The sequence below is a fragment of the Grus americana genome, chromosome 1 (genome assembly GCF_028858705.1).
Source record: "Grus americana isolate bGruAme1 chromosome 1, bGruAme1.mat, whole genome shotgun sequence".
In the NCBI taxonomy this organism is placed as follows: Eukaryota; Metazoa; Chordata; class Aves; order Gruiformes; family Gruidae; genus Grus; species Grus americana.
The window spans coordinates 155,667,339-155,684,354 of NC_072852.1; the positions used below are offsets into that span (position 1 = coordinate 155,667,339).

Here is a 17,016-nt window from a genome sequence, read left to right on the forward strand (position 1 = left end):
GATGTCTATTCCACGCGCTCTGGTTTTAGCTGAAAATGGTACCTCGAGGTTGATCAGTTACCACGCATACAAAAATACCCTTGTACACGTACCGAAGACAGGCCACAAACCAGAACAAGACATGAACAGCACTTTTAATGTATCAATTTATTGCATATGTCAGTACATAAAAATAGAAAAGTGTTTTCTGTAAAATTAATTGTATTGTAAAAACCAGACTAGAATGAGAATGTAAAACTTTGCCACGATTAGCACATACACAGTAACATTTACGCTTTGTCTACAAAACTTAAGAATACTTCATAAGACATTTTTGCTTTAACTATATATTAAAGAAAAATCAAACAAAAAGCTTGCATCATAGATTCAATCACTTTCTGAATTAAAACCACAAGTGTTATTTAGAACTTCAATATGCTATCTCTATTTACACTTCTGGAAGGTTCTATTCTAAATTATACAAGCAAGATGGCATTGTAAATTAGTCTTAATGGGATACACCAGGCTGATCCCACTGCATGCAAGAGGCACTGATTTTATATTTGGCAGAAGTGCCCCTAGCAAAATCACCTGTCATTAACAAAAATAAATATGTACTCCTCAAGAATTGAATTATGAAATACAAATGGAGGTATGTCTGACTCTTTTTGCTAATAGAAGAGACCATACCTTGGACTCTCAATTCAGCCTTGCATTCTTCACTGTGAACACCCAACGTGACACAAATGATTAGCTTAGAGATGCTGATATGCATATTTTGTATGAATAGTTAATCCATCTGCCCTTCAACTGAGAGATTGTCCGTAGCTTACCAATTTTATTTGTGCTCTGTTTCTAATTTTACCTGAGAAATGGACATGAGGGCAGCTACACCAGTTAACATTTCGTCAGATGAAAGCACAGCTTATCTCTTCGCATTTTACACTTCAGAAAACAAAAGTTGGGAATGTAAACTTGGATTAGCAGGAAGCCTCAAGTATTTCCACTAATTAAAACCACTGACACATGTGCACACATGAGGTCTTATACTGGATGCTTCCTTACAAGGACTCTACTGCTACAGCTGTTCCAGTTCAACTCCTGACTCCCTCATTTTTTTATTTAAAAAAAAAAAACAAAACAAAAAAACAAAACAACTTAAAGTTCCTCTTATAAAAGAGACAATTCCTTTAATGAGCATATTTAAACCAAGAGGTTTTCTTACAAACCCATGAAAATAACTCAACTTCCTCTTCCCAAAATACAAATTTATATATACAGAACAAATACTTGGGAAACATCTATATACAAATGAAAATTTGTTAAGGGAAAATGTTATAGTGTTAAATGGAGTAAATTAAACAGTAGCATAATACACCTTTTGGCAATGTAAAGTTAGTAGTGCTATGTTGCTTGCAGTTCACTGTCTGAAAATGGCTTTTAGCAGCAGATAACTGTGGGTTTCCACCACACAGACCATAAAAATAAAAACAAGCCTTGACTTGTCAAAACAAGTTTCTTCCCACCTTCTCCCTCCGCTAAGAGATCATACGTACAGCAGTGGAATATTTGCATAAAAAAAAAAAATCATTTCCTTCCCATTTTCTTTCAGTGGATTTCATAGCCAACGCAGTGAAGAACAGAATGGTAACAGACGTTCATTCACAAGTGTACGCGCCCAACCCATTATCAGAGAAGTAAAAATGCGCGTATGTGAAAGGTGGAAGAAACCACATGGAGCGTAAAGGATCCGTACATGACAATTCTATCTCCTCATATGCAAAACTATGCAATGTTTCATCTTTATGTCCTGCAGACAATATAGTGAAAAGATATGGCTTGATAATCTAAGGTTATGTACAGATACAGTCCATTCTGAAGAGCTCCAGATTGCCACCATCCAATGCCATGCATTTGACTTCCACTTAGCAACTGCGTGCCCAAGTAAGAATACTTCCTTTGTATCTTAGTGCCACATCATACTGAGGATATTTTGAGTTGAGGTTTTTGGCAGGGAGTGGAGGAAGAAGACACATTACTTTAGAAATCAACATTTTATGAAAAAAAAACAATGGTATTAATGGCAAGTTATGACAACTTCTGAAATAATTATTTACTTTCTCTTCATTCTGTCTCCAAGTAATCTATTCTTTTGGCTTATTAACTTGTTTTCAGAAAAAGCAGTATTTGCCCACTTATTTTCCTTCTCTCCCTCCACCTTGGTTCTAAAGCGATGTGAAGTAGCTGAAACAATATATGCAATCAGCTGACACTGTCATTTTTCAATACATCAGGGAAAGGGAATGCTGTCTATTAACTCCTTTCTGCTACATAAACACACCCCCTACCCCCGCTCCCCAGCCTTCACCAACATACCTTCCCCAGCCGCCTGCCCCTCAAAAATTACCAGCACTGGAAAGCTGAGGAGATGAGTTTTGGGTTCACTCAGATTTAAAACTGCATATATCCCAAAACATCTACAGCTTTTTCAATCAACTCTAAGAAAACCTTAATAATAGTATGACAAAAGACACTTACCAGAGAAGGTGGCAACTTCTGGTATGTATATGTTTGTTTAAAAAAAAAAAAAAGGAAAAATATCACATTTAAGTAAAGATGTCACCCTATGGATAAACTGCTGACAACTATTACCCATGTGTACACAAGACCTGTAACTCCATGTAATAAATTTTAGGAGGCATAACCATTAAGGCATCAGTTCAGGAAAGCAGTTTTATTCAACCAGTGAACTTAAGCACAAGCTTAAAATACCACTGTCCATCAGGAAACAGATTTTAAGTGTGTGCTGAGATGCTTTTCTGAATCAGGACAATATGGCAGAAAAGTTTATTTAAAAATTTCAATCCAAAGGGCAATTGTACAGATTGTGTGGAAAATTTTCCAGTTTGTTCTTCACATGAAAAATATTTTGAAGAGGCAAACTATTAGCTGCAGTAAATGAGAAATTAAACCTGCTGAAGAGATTGAAACAGCCCCACACTCCAACATGGACTGAGCTAACAGCATAAAACTTTGATATTACTACCTAGGATAAGGACTCCTATAAACAAACAAACGAGAACCCCAACATTCAGTTAGAATGAAACTCTCTCAATTTAAGTCCTGCTGGCTCTGAAATGGTGAAACTAGCTTCAAAAATCCCAGCAGAGCTAAAGAAAACTCACTTCTGCTGGTGCCTAGGCGACTTCCACATGGTACAACAGAACCGTAAAAGACTTCTTGCTAGCAAATGGGTAAAAGTGTTAAAATAAATGTTTTCTCTTTTAGACCAACTAAGCTTAGGTCTACTAAATTTAATGCACTGCTCATTTTTGGTATCCTTACTGTACCAACTGTATACATTAATCTCTAATCATGTGGTTAGAGCCTAAAAAGAAACAAAAAATCAAACACAAACACATACTTTTACCTGGTATGACACTCCTTTCTGTCACACCACCCACTCTGCCTTGGGAAATCCCACCTCAAATGCACAAGCAGACTAATACCAACAAATAGTTTGCCTGTACGTCAGTGAGGAGAGCTTGGGCTGTAAGGAGCTTAGATCATGCTGCTCTTTTTGAGGGTTACTTCTATGTTCTATGAAGAAATTGCCTGGGCAAAATCCTGAAGTCATTATGTTTAGGCACATACAACTGTCTGGGCACTATTATAATACAAATAGTAAAATGAAAACAGGGAAAGGGTCTCTTCCTCTTCAGGTGCAGTTTGAAATAGATACGTACGCATAACCATAAAAACCAGTAATAACCCAGGATAGTATACCTGCAAGTATACTCTACCATTAATGTTATTTTATATTATTTAGCACATTAAAGACTTCCCACCTTGCATAATATAAAATTTCAAGGAATAAAACACTAATCTCATGCATGGCACACTTTAAAAAAACTCTAAGAAAAGCAACAAATCATTGTGCTAACCATGACTGTCCAAAAAGCTCACTTGTTCAGCAGTGAGTACTGAAGAGCTTCCCGTTGTTCTAAACTAACACATTCTGTACTACTTTTGTAGCAAGTTCCTTTAATAGCATCCATTGCACATATCAAACAAATGGAATATATGGACAGATACCAAAAAAGTATGAGAAAGACATAAAATGGTTCATTTACAATGCTGCAAATGTAAAAGTTATCTGGAATATCTTAATAAAGCATCAGACCTTTCCAAGTTTAATTTCACTCTTTAGGCAAGTACAGACATGACATACATTTAAAAATGGACATTCTTTTACCACTTTTCACAAATCAAGGTACAGTGCAGGTACTCCCCCCACCCCAAAGAAGAACATCAATTATATTATTGTTATGTTAGATGATGTTTTCGCCATTTCTTCAGGGGAGTGACTCTTTATTACTTCTTTGATGAACTGTTCAAGTGCAGTGAAATAACCCTGGCACTGCCAAGTGTCATTGTGAGTTCCATCAGGAAAGATCGCCAATCTCTTAGTCCGAGCTGGGGATAATTCATACAGTTGCTTCATCATAACTGGTGGAATTAACTGGTCAGACAACCCAGAGATGAAGAGAGAAGGCATTCTGCACTGAGCAATTTTTCTGTAGGACAGAAATTTGTTTTTGTAGCACCATAAAGGAAGATATCTCATTGGAAAGAAAGAAAACAAAGTGCTGGCCATGTACGGGATGCTAAGAAAGGTGTTCTCCACCACGATGGCAGAAATCCTATGGGAATTTTCAGAAGCTAAGTGAATAGCTACTGCTCCCCCCAAGGAACGGCCAAAAAGAAAAATTTTTGTTTTATCAAGATCAGACCGAGTCATCACATAGTCTAACACAGCCTCAGAATCTAAGTACAAACCTTCTTCACTTGCTTCTCCTTCACTTTTCCCATACCCTCTATAATCAACAAGAATTAAGTTTACTTTCAGGTTTACCAGCATTAACAAAGCATTTGGCAACCTGTGGCCAATGTTGCCTGCATTCCCATGAAAGTAAATGATGGTTGGAGAATACGCTGCATTGTCCCCTGTGTATCTCAGCAGAATAAGATTGAGAACGACTCCATCTTTGGTTTTGATGAAGATATTTTCATGTGGTATACCAGTAGGCATAGGAACGTAAAGGCGTGATGAAGAGGGCTGTTCAGGAAAGTAAAGCAGCACATCCTGGAATTTATATAATATACCCGCTATTGAAACAAATATTAATATAAGTAGTATAATGCCTCCGTACAAGTGAAAAGTTACTATCAAGGGTAAAAGACAAATACGGCAGAGACTCCAAGACCAGGAAGCCAAAGCTAGTAGCCATCTTTTAACAAAGGTCCAAAGCATCCATGACTTTTCCATTGTAGAAGTCAGTGATCTTTTACTCCAAGTAAATCCTGTAAAAAAACCCAGACATATATATATATAAATATAGGGCAAAGAAAAAGGAAGCGATTCAAACATACATACTTGCAGAAGATTAATGGAAAGTCAATACATTAAAGCATAAACATCAAACTTGGTGGCAAACTCCCTTTGATTTTTTGGAAACCATTCAACTCTGTAAAACAGAGAAGGAAAAGGCTTTAGAACTCTTCAAAATCCCATTAACATTATTTCAGCAGGGAAGGTCCATCAGTAGCACTAGAAAATTGGTTGACTGGGACCATAACAACTTACTTACGCTTTCCCTCAGTCTTCCCTACAGACCAACAGAACAACCACACAGACTGTATCACCAGTTCGTCAAAGCTTCTCATGTAAGTAATTCTAGAATCCAGAGAACACAAACAAAAAATAGCCCTTATTTCTAAGTTGCTACTGATTAAGGCCAAGAGGAGCATTCAACAAGCCTAAGCCTCCACTGGTTGCAGTGAAGTGCGCACAATGCACACAGGGTCTGCTATAGTTTAGTAGCAGTTTTTCAGAATCTTGACCAACTGTGATTACTGAGCAACGTGTAAACCAGTCAGAAGAGACTCCTCTATAGTAAGAGACTGCACTGTAGTTACATTTATGAGAGCTGTTTTGCTATATTTGGATTGGTTCTGATTTATAATGATCATTTTCCTCTATTAGATCAGTAATCTGTATTAAATCTTCAGCTGAATGAAAGACTGTATCATCATACAAGACCACTGAAAACAGCCAGCTAACTACATTATTCTCTGATCAATGAAAAGCACAACTACTGAAGTCCAAACATGAAAACAGACTCATGACAAAAACATACACACAGCATAAAGTAAAGGAGAGTCACATTCACAACAATGGATTAAATCTTCTTTCCAACCATAAGAGATAGCTATGTCTCCCAGCATGCACAGAATCTCTCACATTATTCACTGCTGGGTTCAAGTATAATATGGAAATAACAAAACCTGCCAAATCTATGTGAGAACTATAGTAACCATTCAGTTGCCACTGAGTTGAATAACCGTACTGCCTGGAAGAGATAACACAAGCTCACTTGTTTAAGAACACTCTTAAGTTATATAGGAGATAATAAATATAGTTTAGCCCCACTCAAAGCTACTGCGTTACATCATTTTAGGAGGTTGTAAGAAGCTGAGTTAACTCCAAAGGAGTCTAACAAGCTGAGACACATCTAAGCATTCACTTAAGTAACAGGACCCACACCAAAACAAGCTGTATGGCCTAATACTACTGGAGCAGGCTGCAACTGCACCGTCTGTCTTGGTAGGATCAAGTGATAAAAAGGTGACCTCTGCAGTCACTGCCTTTGCACTCCACAAATATGATAAGCACCCAATATGACCAGGAAAACCTGCCATCTCTAATTATTTTATGTGACAATTACATATAGATCAGAAAATCTGTTACATCTTAAGATTCACATATTAACCAAAGGCAACGTGAAATTAAGCTTTTATATACTGTATCTACTCCAAATATGTAAAACTGGTGAAATACAAAGTAGTCTAGACAGCAGTTATCCCAACTTTGACTCATTATTTATGAGCTCATGTTCAATATCCACATCCAAGAACGCAGCACAAATATTGTCTATATGAAAATTTAATTCTCATGATCCATTTCTCTAGTAAAGAATTACTAACAGTAATTAGAAGACACAAAGTAGATACTTTATAAGAGAACTTCATTAAGAAGTTGACAAACATTTGCTGCGTTATATTTCAAGACCATAAGAACATTGATAATGACACAGTAAAACCACTCTCCTTACCTATGCTATTTAAAATTTTGCTGACTTTCTCACACAATGAAAGAGACTTCAATATGCTTTCTCAACAAGACATTCACAGAAGAGACCCATCATTAAAAACTACTAAAAACCAAAGTCATAAGAATCTTACTTAAGGTGATTAAGTTTTGCAGATGACTATCCCATATACACTAAGGATTACTATTTGAAGACTGATACTCACAGCTGATTTTATAAGCCATATTAGTTTCATTCGGGCAGTGCTTCTATTTTCATTTCAATAGGATAATATTATCAAAATGCTATACTATGGAGATACTGCTGCTATGTGATTACTTCTGATATATATATATAGGTATATACAAAACCTTTGCTACTGCAGTTGCAAAACCAATGCATCTTACAACTAGAACTCAACGTACGGCAGTTAGCTGGAAAGGTAAACTACACAGCCACAAATGTTTCATACTCACCTACATATTTAAGTAAAGCTGACTACTCTGCACTAATGAACAACTACAGGACTTTATAAGTTTTCTTTCCCACTATATGAACTTCTAGTTCCATCTATTTCCATGCTCGAATCAGACCATATCTCTTACTTCACATCTTACTGCAAGATTTGTTAGCTAAAGAACTGATACAAGTTTCTCCTAGGTTCCTGCCTACCTCCCTCCAATACCAATTGAGAGACCTCTAAAAAGGAAAATAATGGTTTCTCAAACAAGCACACAGGCCTAAAGAGACTCTAAACCAAGTCAATACAAGCTCATTCTCAATAAAGCTACAAACCATGCTTTCTATGGAGCCCAAAGCAGCAAGCCTTCCAAATGTTATCTTGTTTGACCTAAACAGCAGAAGATGATATAAGCAGAACCAAATTCCCACTTAAAGGACATAAACAAAAAGAGTAAGATAATATAGTAATTTTTTCAGTGAGTGGTAAGGTGTTCCTCAACACTTTCTGAGTGTATGAGATTGAGATTGCTCAGCATACTGCAAGACTGCACCAAAAAAAAACCCAAACAAACTCTTCTTAGTCTTTATTTTCCATTACTGTTGTGCTGGAAGGGAAGTTATAAACCTTTCAAACAGTTTACAATACAGCAATTTATGATGCAAAAACTCTATGCTGAATTATGAAGAGTGTGTGTGGTGATTCTCCTGTATCTCTAATTTTTGTGACTAATAGGATGCCAGAATAATCAGGGAAAGGGAGAGGGGGATAGGGAAGGAAAGGGACAATATATTTAGACTTGGATGTCTGCGATGGTCAACGTGAGAAACAGAGTGGACCCACCACCTGAACAAGCCTGCTTCTTTTTCTAGACAAGACTACTTCTGTTCCTAGACTATTAGAACCACTAATGGAATTGCTCCGTAACTGCCTGATGTCCCAGTTAGGTTAAGAAGCATGTACTTCTATGTCTTCTAAAAGAGAACTTTTTAATCAATTTCTGTCATCTGCAAGTATAACTAATTTTTTTTTTTAAATGGCTGTTTAACAGCATTATCTCATTTACATTGCCTTCTACTGTTAGAAGTATCAAGCTCTACAGAGATATGGCATGAAACATCACCCATGCATTACAGATGGAGACACTGGCACCAAGGGAAGTCAGCAAGTTGGCCAGTGGCAGGCTAGCCGAAGTTCTGTTTCAGCCAGGGAAACAGGGTTTCTCTACAGGTTTCCTTTTCAAATCTCCTAGATAAAATATTAACCCCTTGGAAATCATTCTTGCTTCACTAAAAAAAAACCCTCCACACTTGTTTTTTTGTAGGAACATTATATTGCAGCAGTATATTTCAAGTAATTGTTGTAACTTCACCAATGACAATGTTTTCCTATAACAACAAGTCACATCCCATTTCACAGCATACACAGTAACAGTATTTTATAAGCGCTGATTATTTAAAATAAGTTAGAGGCTATGAAAACAAGCATAAGGGAGATTTTTTGTTCTTTAAAGTAGTCATGAAAGTCAATGGCTGTGACAAGTGTACAGTCATCAAGAGCAGACTCATACAGTTTTTCATCTGGTAGCTGTTTTCCTAGGTAACTCTTATATTAATGGAAACTTCTACATAAGCTGCCCTTGTTCTTAGGTACTCTTACTACTAGAAAATATTTCCTAATTCTTAACAGGAAGGGAGATTAACTTAAATTCTTTACTTCTAGTTCAATGTTTATTAGACTATATAAACTCAGTCCCTCTGCATTCTCCTCAATGATGTTTTCTTAGTCACAAATATGATCAGAGGTCTTTCCTCTAGCATCTATCTGCTTCACATTTCCTGCTGTCCCTCTAATAATGCTGCATTAGAAAGGTTAGCCTTTGTGAATGCTGGTGGTTCCTACAAGTGCTTTTTTGATGATGCTTGCAAACTTAAGCAAGAAGTAGAAGACAATATTGAAATACCAAGTTCCATCGTGGAAACCAGTAACACAGGAAAACAGCAATGCGGCCCAATTCAGCGTTAAAAACTAATGAAAGTAAGACTTAGCCAGACTGCTACTGTGCCTCTAGCTCAAAGGCCATCAAAGACCAATTCAGTTTACACAGCCACAGAACTGTATAACCTCTCAAAACCGAAATGAAATTTGGGAGTGATGAGTTTCAATGTTATGCGACAGGGATATACACAGATGTAGATACACACACACACACACACATCTTTATCTATACATCTCCACTGCTGAATCCACAGTCCAGGAATTATTGCAGACCTCTAAGTTCTATCAGATGAGTTACAAGTCCCGTAATTAAGTAACTACTGAAAATATAAATCACTCATAACAATAAAGACTTAATTCTTTTTTCCTCAGAATTTTTATGACCAAGATATTTTAATAATATTCTGCCATGCTCTAATGCTATTCTTAAATGGTTAATGTCACTATCAACTGAAGATCATAAAAACTCAAGTGCATACTTAAAGTACTTAGGAACAATTTTTCACAAAAATGTAAATTACTCGTGTATGTGCCACAAATTCTGTTGTACTTTTTGTCTTTGTCTACATTTTTAGTATTAAAAAGTGCTATTTTCATACACTAATCACATTATAAAACATTTACCTTTGGATGTGATGATTTCCCAGGCTTCATCTCTGCCTGAAAGACAATTCCATTTATGAACTTTGAGTAAAGTTGCTTTTGAATTACACACATAATTACTGTTTGTCTTCAGTTACTTGAAAGAAAATTAAGTACTAACAGCCAATACCCCTAGAAGTTACATCTGCTTTGCTGATGAAACTGCGCATATCATGTTCATGCTCCTCCTATCAAGCCCAGCTCTTGTTTGAGACATCTGATAAACTTCAGAACCAACATCTTATAACGAAGTCCACAAATCATGTTGAAATGTTCTGGACTATACATACAACACACAGTATAAAACATACATAATGCATAACAACAAAGTTATGAGAGATTTACATTGCCTCCTTAAAGCTAACTTCTAGTGTATGAGCAGCCTTAAAGTTAGCGCTGAGAAGAGCATTCAGGAGTTTAATGGCTGCTTTCTCATTAAAGTACTTTAAAAAAAAAAAAGTTAGTTTTGACACTCACTGCAATCCTTCAGATGTCACAGTTTCAAAACAAACAAACAGGTACTTAACAGAAAGGAGTATCTGAAGAAATCTGTTTCTTTCTACTGCACTTCCTTCCCCTACACTCCACCTCCTCCAGACACAGACAAGATATACACAAGCTTTACATTTACTCAAATTTATTCAGAAGACTTCTGTAAGTAGAAATATTAAGTCCTCAACTGTAAAAAATTAGCTTCAGAGTGGGAACTATTCTGGAAGAAAACTTACAAGTTTAGTAAGGACAGGAAAAACACACTTCATACTGAAATCTCAGAGACTCTCATTAAAAAAAAAAAAAAATCAACCAAAACCCAGTTAAACCAGCAAAGTAGCTACTGCTAAACAAGAAAAAAGCAGAGTAAGAACAACTGTCATCAACGCTTAAGGGCTCTGGCTTTTAAAATCAGTGAGCCACTTCTCTTTATTTCAAACAACTCTGCATCAAGTGGTACATAATCATAATTGGAAGGGTTTTCCCCTTAACTCTTATTATACTTCCCCCTCCAACTGTCAAATCTTAATGAACCTCACAAGCATGTCTTGAACTATGACTGTACTACGTAAAAAAACCAAAACAACAACAAACCAAGGATGGTTATCACATTAGAGCCTTAGCCTTCCAGTGAGCATGGGTTCCTAAAATATATTAGTTTTCAAGCACGTTATTTCCATTTTTACCTAAAAGAAACATCCTGCTCAGCCTTTTCAATACATTAGCTTAGCACATTAAGCAATATTAAAGTTATCATCATCTGCCCCATCATCTACAAGTATCCTCGTTCCATATGGCAGCGGAGACAAACGAAACACCAGAGCAGGATCTTGTTGCGAAGAAGCGAAAGCTCTCCCAGGGCTACCCAGGAAAGCACCCGAAGGAATTTTTAACGGCGCTGCCAACGCGGCAGTCCCTCGGGAAAGACGTCCCGAAAGCCAGGCACAGGAGCCACGCACGCCCACGGAGCAGCACCCCGCCTGCCAGCCACTGCCGCCCAGGAAAGAACCGTATTTAGTCACGGCGAGACCCCAAACAGCGCATCAAAACCAAATCTGCCGGCCGGCCGCCCCCCTCCCCCGACCCCGGCCCGCTCCCACACGCCGCTTTCGCCCCCGCCGACGCGCCCCGGCACCCACCCGCCCCGTCGCGGCCTTGCAGGAACAGGATGGGACGGGCCCGCCACCTACCCCCACCCCAGCTCCCTCCCCGCAGGGCGGGGCCGGCCCGAGGCGAGGCGAGACCCACCCGCCGCATCCTCCCGCCCGGCCGCGGCAGCTGCCGCCGGCGGTGCCTCAGGTCAGCGCAGACCCCAGCGCGCAACTTCAACAACCGCTCCTTCCGAGACAGGAAATCACTCCCGCCGCTGCTTCCGCTTCCGGGTCAGCGTCCGTCCGCTCTCGTTTTTCTCCCCGCCTCCCCCGCTTCGGGCTCCGCTAGCGCTTCCTCGCCGCGTCGGTAACTGCGCAGGTGCCGCCGTGGCAGCCGGGGCCTCCTTGCGCGGCCGTAACCACGGCGCCCGGGGGAGGAGCACGGTGCCCTCCTCTCCTTCCGGGTCGGAGGGCGGCCGGTGTGACCCGGGCTCCGCGGGTACCCCCGGCTCCGCGTAAGTCTCCTCTGGGGCTGGTCGGTTCTCCACCGTCCCGTCCGCTCCCCCCATCCCCCCCATCTTCCCGCTAGTCCGCTCTGGCGAGGGGGCGGCCGGTGCGGTGCGGAAGGTGGCCCCTGGGTGGTATCCGTTCCCCCCGCCCCGCGTCCATGGCAACGCCGTAGCGGTGTGGTGCGGGGCGGGTGTGTGTGAGTGTGGAGCCTGCCCGCGGGAGGGGCACCGGGACCCCACCGAGAGCCGCCCCCGCCCTCGCAGGACCCCGCTCCCGCGGCGCTGCCCGTGGAGGGGCCCGGCGGGCCCGCTCAGGCAGGAGGAGCGGGCCGAGGGTGGGCTGGCGTCGGGGACGGGCTGTGCTCCGGAGGCGGGTGGCGGAGGAAATGGGGCCCCGAGCAGTGAAAGCTCCCGCCTGCGCAGCAGCGGGAGGCGGGCGCGGTGCCTTCTGCTGCCTTCTGGTCTTATCGCCTAGGTGAAGCCTCTGTCAGACCGTCACCGAGTTTCACCTGCAACTAAGGACGGTGGTACCAGCTGGTCACCCTTAAATAATGATAACGGTTACATCTGAATTAGAAAAATGAGAAAATCAGTAAATCCTACTTTTTTTTTTTTTGAGACAGAATAATCTGGTGTTTTCTTTCTCTACAAATATATACTTTTTTTTGTTCGTAGTGAAAAACGGACTCATGGCTTCCACACCTGTTTTGCAGCCTTCTCCTAAAAAAACGGTGGCCTCTCACGTGCCTTTTGCAGATCTGTGTTCTACTCTGGAGCGAATACAGATGTGTAAATCTCGTCCAGAGAAAACCAAGTATTTCAAGGATTTTCTGGATTCCTGGAGAAAATTCCACGATGCTCTTCATCAAAAAGAGAACAATGTCACAGATTCTTTTTATCCAGCTATGCGACTTATTCTTCCACAGTTGGAAAGAGAAAGGATGGCGTATGGAATTAAAGAAACTATGCTTGCAAAGCTGTATATTGAACTGCTTAATTTACCAAAAGATGGAAAAGATGCTGCAAAGCTTTTAAATTACAGAACACCTGCTGGCTCACGTGGAGATGCTGGAGATTTTGCAATGATTGCGTACTTTGTGTTAAAACCTAGGAGCCCAAAACAAGGCAGACTGACAATAGAACAAGTCAATGAACACTTAGACGCGATAGCTAATAATAATGCTGCTAAAAACAAGGGTCTGTTAAAGAAAAGTCTTCTTCAGTTAATTACCCAGAGCACAGCACTGGAACAAAAATGGCTCATCCGGATGATTATAAAGGATCTAAAGCTTGGTGTTAGTCAACAAACTATATTTTCCATTTTTCATCCTGATGCTGTTGAATTACACAATGTCACAACTGATTTGGAAAAAGTTTGCAGGCAACTGCATGATCCCTCTATCTCGCTTAGTGATGTTTCTATTACATTGTTTTCTGCCTTTAAACCAATGCTTGCTGCTATCGCTGATGTCCAGCAAATTGAGAAACAAATGAATAACCAGATATTCTACATAGAAACTAAGCTGGATGGTGAACGCATGCAGATGCACAAAGATGGAGATGTATATAAATATTTTTCCCGAAATGGGTTTGACTATACTCAGCAGTTTGGTGCTTCCCCCCTTGATGGTTCCTTAACGCCATTTATTCATAATGTATTTAAGAGCAATATACAAAATTGCATTCTTGATGGTGAAATGATGGCTTACAATCCTGAGACGCAAACCTTTATGCAAAAAGGAAACAAGTTTGACATAAAAAGAATGGTGGAGGACTCTGATCTGCAGACCTGCTTCTGTGTGTTTGATGTATTGATGATTAACGATCGGAAGTTGGGTCATGAGGTGCTAAGCAAAAGATACGAAATCTTAAGTAGCGTATTTACCCCGTTAACAGGCAGGATACATGTTGTACATAAAAAGAATGCCAGAACGAGGAAAGAAGTAATTGATGCTTTAAATGAAGCAATAGATAACAGAGAAGAAGGGATTATGGTGAAAGATCCGATGTCCACCTATAAGCCTGACAAACGTGGGGAAGGCTGGTTAAAAATCAAGCCAGAATACGTCAGCGGGCTGATGGATGAACTAGATGTTTTAATTGTTGGTGGTTACTGGGGAAAGGGCTCACGTGGTGGAATGATGTCTCATTTTCTGTGCGCTATTGCGGAGACGCCGCCTCCAAATGAAAAACCTACCACTTTTCACTCCATTTGTCGTGTTGGCTCTGGCTATACTATGAAGGAATTGTACGATTTAGGTTTGAAACTGGCTAAACACTGGAAGCCCTACCATAGGAAGGACCCTCCCTGTAACATTTTGTGTGGAACTGAGAAACCTGAAATGTACATTGAACCTTGCAACTCTGTCATCGTTCAGATCAAGGCAGCCGAGATTGTTGACAGCGACATGTACAAAACTGACTGTACTTTGAGATTCCCCCGAATTGAGAAGATAAGAGAGGACAAAGAATGGTACGAGTGCATGACTTTGGACATGTTAGAAGATCTCAGAAGCAAAGCAGAAGGGAAGCTGGCATCTAAGCACCTTTATATAGATGAGTATGATGAGCCACAAGAGAAAAAAAGGAAAACAGTACCAAAGGTGAAGAAGATAATTGGAATAGCTGAGCAATTTAAAGCTCCTGATCTTTCTAACGTAAACAAGGTTTCAAATGTATTTGAAGATGTTGAGTTTTGTGTTATGACAGGAACCAGCAAATACTCAAAATCAGAACTGGAAAGCAGAATAGCCGAATGTGGTGGCAGTGTGGTACAGAACCCAGGGCCTGAGACTTACTGTGTCATTGTAGGAGCTGAGAACGTCAGAGTGAAAAACATCATTGCTTCCAACAAATACGATGTGGTGAGGGCAGAGTGGCTCCTTCAGTGTTTTCAAACCAAAATGGTGGTGCCTTGGCAGCCAGCCTTTATGATTCACATGTCTCCTGACACAAAGGAACATTTTGCTCGTGAGTATGATTGTTATGGAGACAGCTACACAGTAGACACGGATGTTGCACAACTCAAGGAAGTGTTCTCAAGAATGAAAGACAATAAGGCGATGCCCTTGGACATGATTGCAGAGTTAGAGGATCGTTACTCATGGAACAGTTGTCAGTTCAGTATTTTCAGAGGAAACACTATTTATGTGGACTATTATGCTGCTGTTAATGATCCCAGAACCAAAATCCATGGAACGCTATCCATTAGAGCTTTGGAGCTCCGTTTTTATGGTGCAAAAGTAGCCTCTTATCTTGAAGAGGGCATCTCCCATGTTGTTATAGGAGACGATCATTCCCGAGTAAAAGAGATGAAAACCCTCAGGAGAACATTTGGGAAAAAATTTAAAATTGTATCTGAGCTGTGGGTAACAGAGTCAGTGGAGGAAGGAGTCCTAAAGAATGAAAATCAGTACTTAATTTAAAGTAGTTTTTAAGCTTGGAGCAAAAGCATTATTGTTGGCATGATTGGACTTTGATATTATGAGGTTGCCTTAATTTTTTTGTGTGTTTTCATGTTTGTTTAAAGCTGTCTCGGGCTAAAGAATAACACTGTATTGTTGAAATTAGAGGAAGGCTTTTAATTATACTGTTGTGGAAGGAAGAGTATGTTCAGCGATGTTGGAGGAGAAAAAAAACACCACCAAATAAATAATGTACGTCTTTTACTTCACAAACAGGTCTCAGGAGAGATCTAATATTTTACATAAGAGGATTTCTAGCTGTTAACAGTGCTTGCCTCCATTGTTCAAAATGGAGACAATAATTTACTATTTTATGGAGATTCTGCTCTTTAACATATTGCTTATTTATCAAGGTACAATCATATTCATTTTTTTGTAGAATTGTTTTGTGTATATTCCTTATGCTACAGAATTCAGTAATTTATAAGCCTTTTCTGAACTATTTTATTTACATTGTTTTTAGCAGAGCCCACACAGCCTCAGTAGCACTTTGATTTTAGCATATTGCATTGATCTCATGTTTATTTGTATAAATAACCATTGTAAAAATAGAACCTAAACTTCTTGAGGTGCTAATAAATTAATAATGACCTATATATTTGTGAAATTCAATTACTTAAAAACTGTAATGACCTCCTGTGCTCATTACAGTTAAACCGTGAAGTGCAATAGAGCTAAGCTTTTACTCTTCACCATCAGTTTTATCTTTCAAAAAATGTTTCATAAGCTATTTCAGTAATGTAAGATTAATTTCCAAACATCCAGTTCAATGTTTGGGGGTTTTTTTTCAATTACTAAATAAAATATATTTTTAAAGCCTGCCTGGTATGTTTGTGTGGGTTTTTTTTTTTTTTTTTTTAGAGAGAGATAACTCTTGAAAAACATGAAACGGTTTCTGATTCTACTCTATTAGATAATTTAGGCGTTAACTCTGATGGGAGAAAGGTTCAGGCCTTGTGTTGTTGATACTGGTATCACACAGAACTGTTGTTGGGCTAATTGTACAGAACGAGTTTTTGGCTGCCCTATTTCTTCAATGCTTTTTCTGGTCATGTTCATATAAAAATTTACTGTAAAAAGAATTGGGGAATGTTATAGGAAAGGCTAATGGGAAGTAAGTTTATTTTTATCTCTTATAGTTAGCGTAAGCATTAGGAGCTTCCTGATTCAAAATATACTAAATACATGAAAATGTAATAACCACTTTTCTTAAGCCACCATATAAATTGG

General features: G+C 39.5%; 2 protein-coding genes across 4 annotated transcripts; one reads left to right on the forward strand and one right to left on the reverse strand.

Annotated features, from left to right (window-relative positions):
• Positions 1 to 130: 130 nt before the first annotated feature.
• ABHD13 (abhydrolase domain containing 13) lies at positions 131 to 12,101 on the reverse strand. 3 transcript variants are annotated; one of them, XM_054807412.1, is made up of 3 exons: positions 11,971 to 12,101; positions 10,213 to 10,248; positions 131 to 5,343 (listed from the first exon to the last, which is right to left on the reverse strand). In XM_054807412.1, the coding sequence occupies exon 3, from the start codon at positions 5,306 to 5,308 to the stop codon at positions 4,295 to 4,297; it is 1,014 nt and encodes a 337-aa protein (XP_054663387.1). In that variant the 5' UTR covers positions 5,309 to 5,343; positions 10,213 to 10,248; positions 11,971 to 12,101; the 3' UTR covers positions 131 to 4,294. The 3 variants fall into 3 exon arrangements, with proteins under 3 accessions (XP_054663387.1, XP_054663394.1, XP_054663400.1); XM_054807419.1 differs by having other exon boundaries at positions 10,213 to 10,244; positions 11,971 to 12,073; XM_054807425.1 differs by lacking the exon at positions 10,213 to 10,248 and having other exon boundaries at positions 11,971 to 12,085.
• Positions 12,102 to 12,195: 94 nt separating this feature from the next.
• On the forward strand, positions 12,196 to 16,579 carry LIG4 (DNA ligase 4). The gene is made up of 2 exons (XM_054807402.1): positions 12,196 to 12,328; positions 12,998 to 16,579. The coding sequence occupies exon 2, from the start codon at positions 13,012 to 13,014 to the stop codon at positions 15,745 to 15,747; it is 2,736 nt and encodes a 911-aa protein (XP_054663377.1). The 5' UTR covers positions 12,196 to 12,328; positions 12,998 to 13,011; the 3' UTR covers positions 15,748 to 16,579.
• The last annotated feature ends 437 nt before the right edge of the window (positions 16,580 to 17,016 follow it).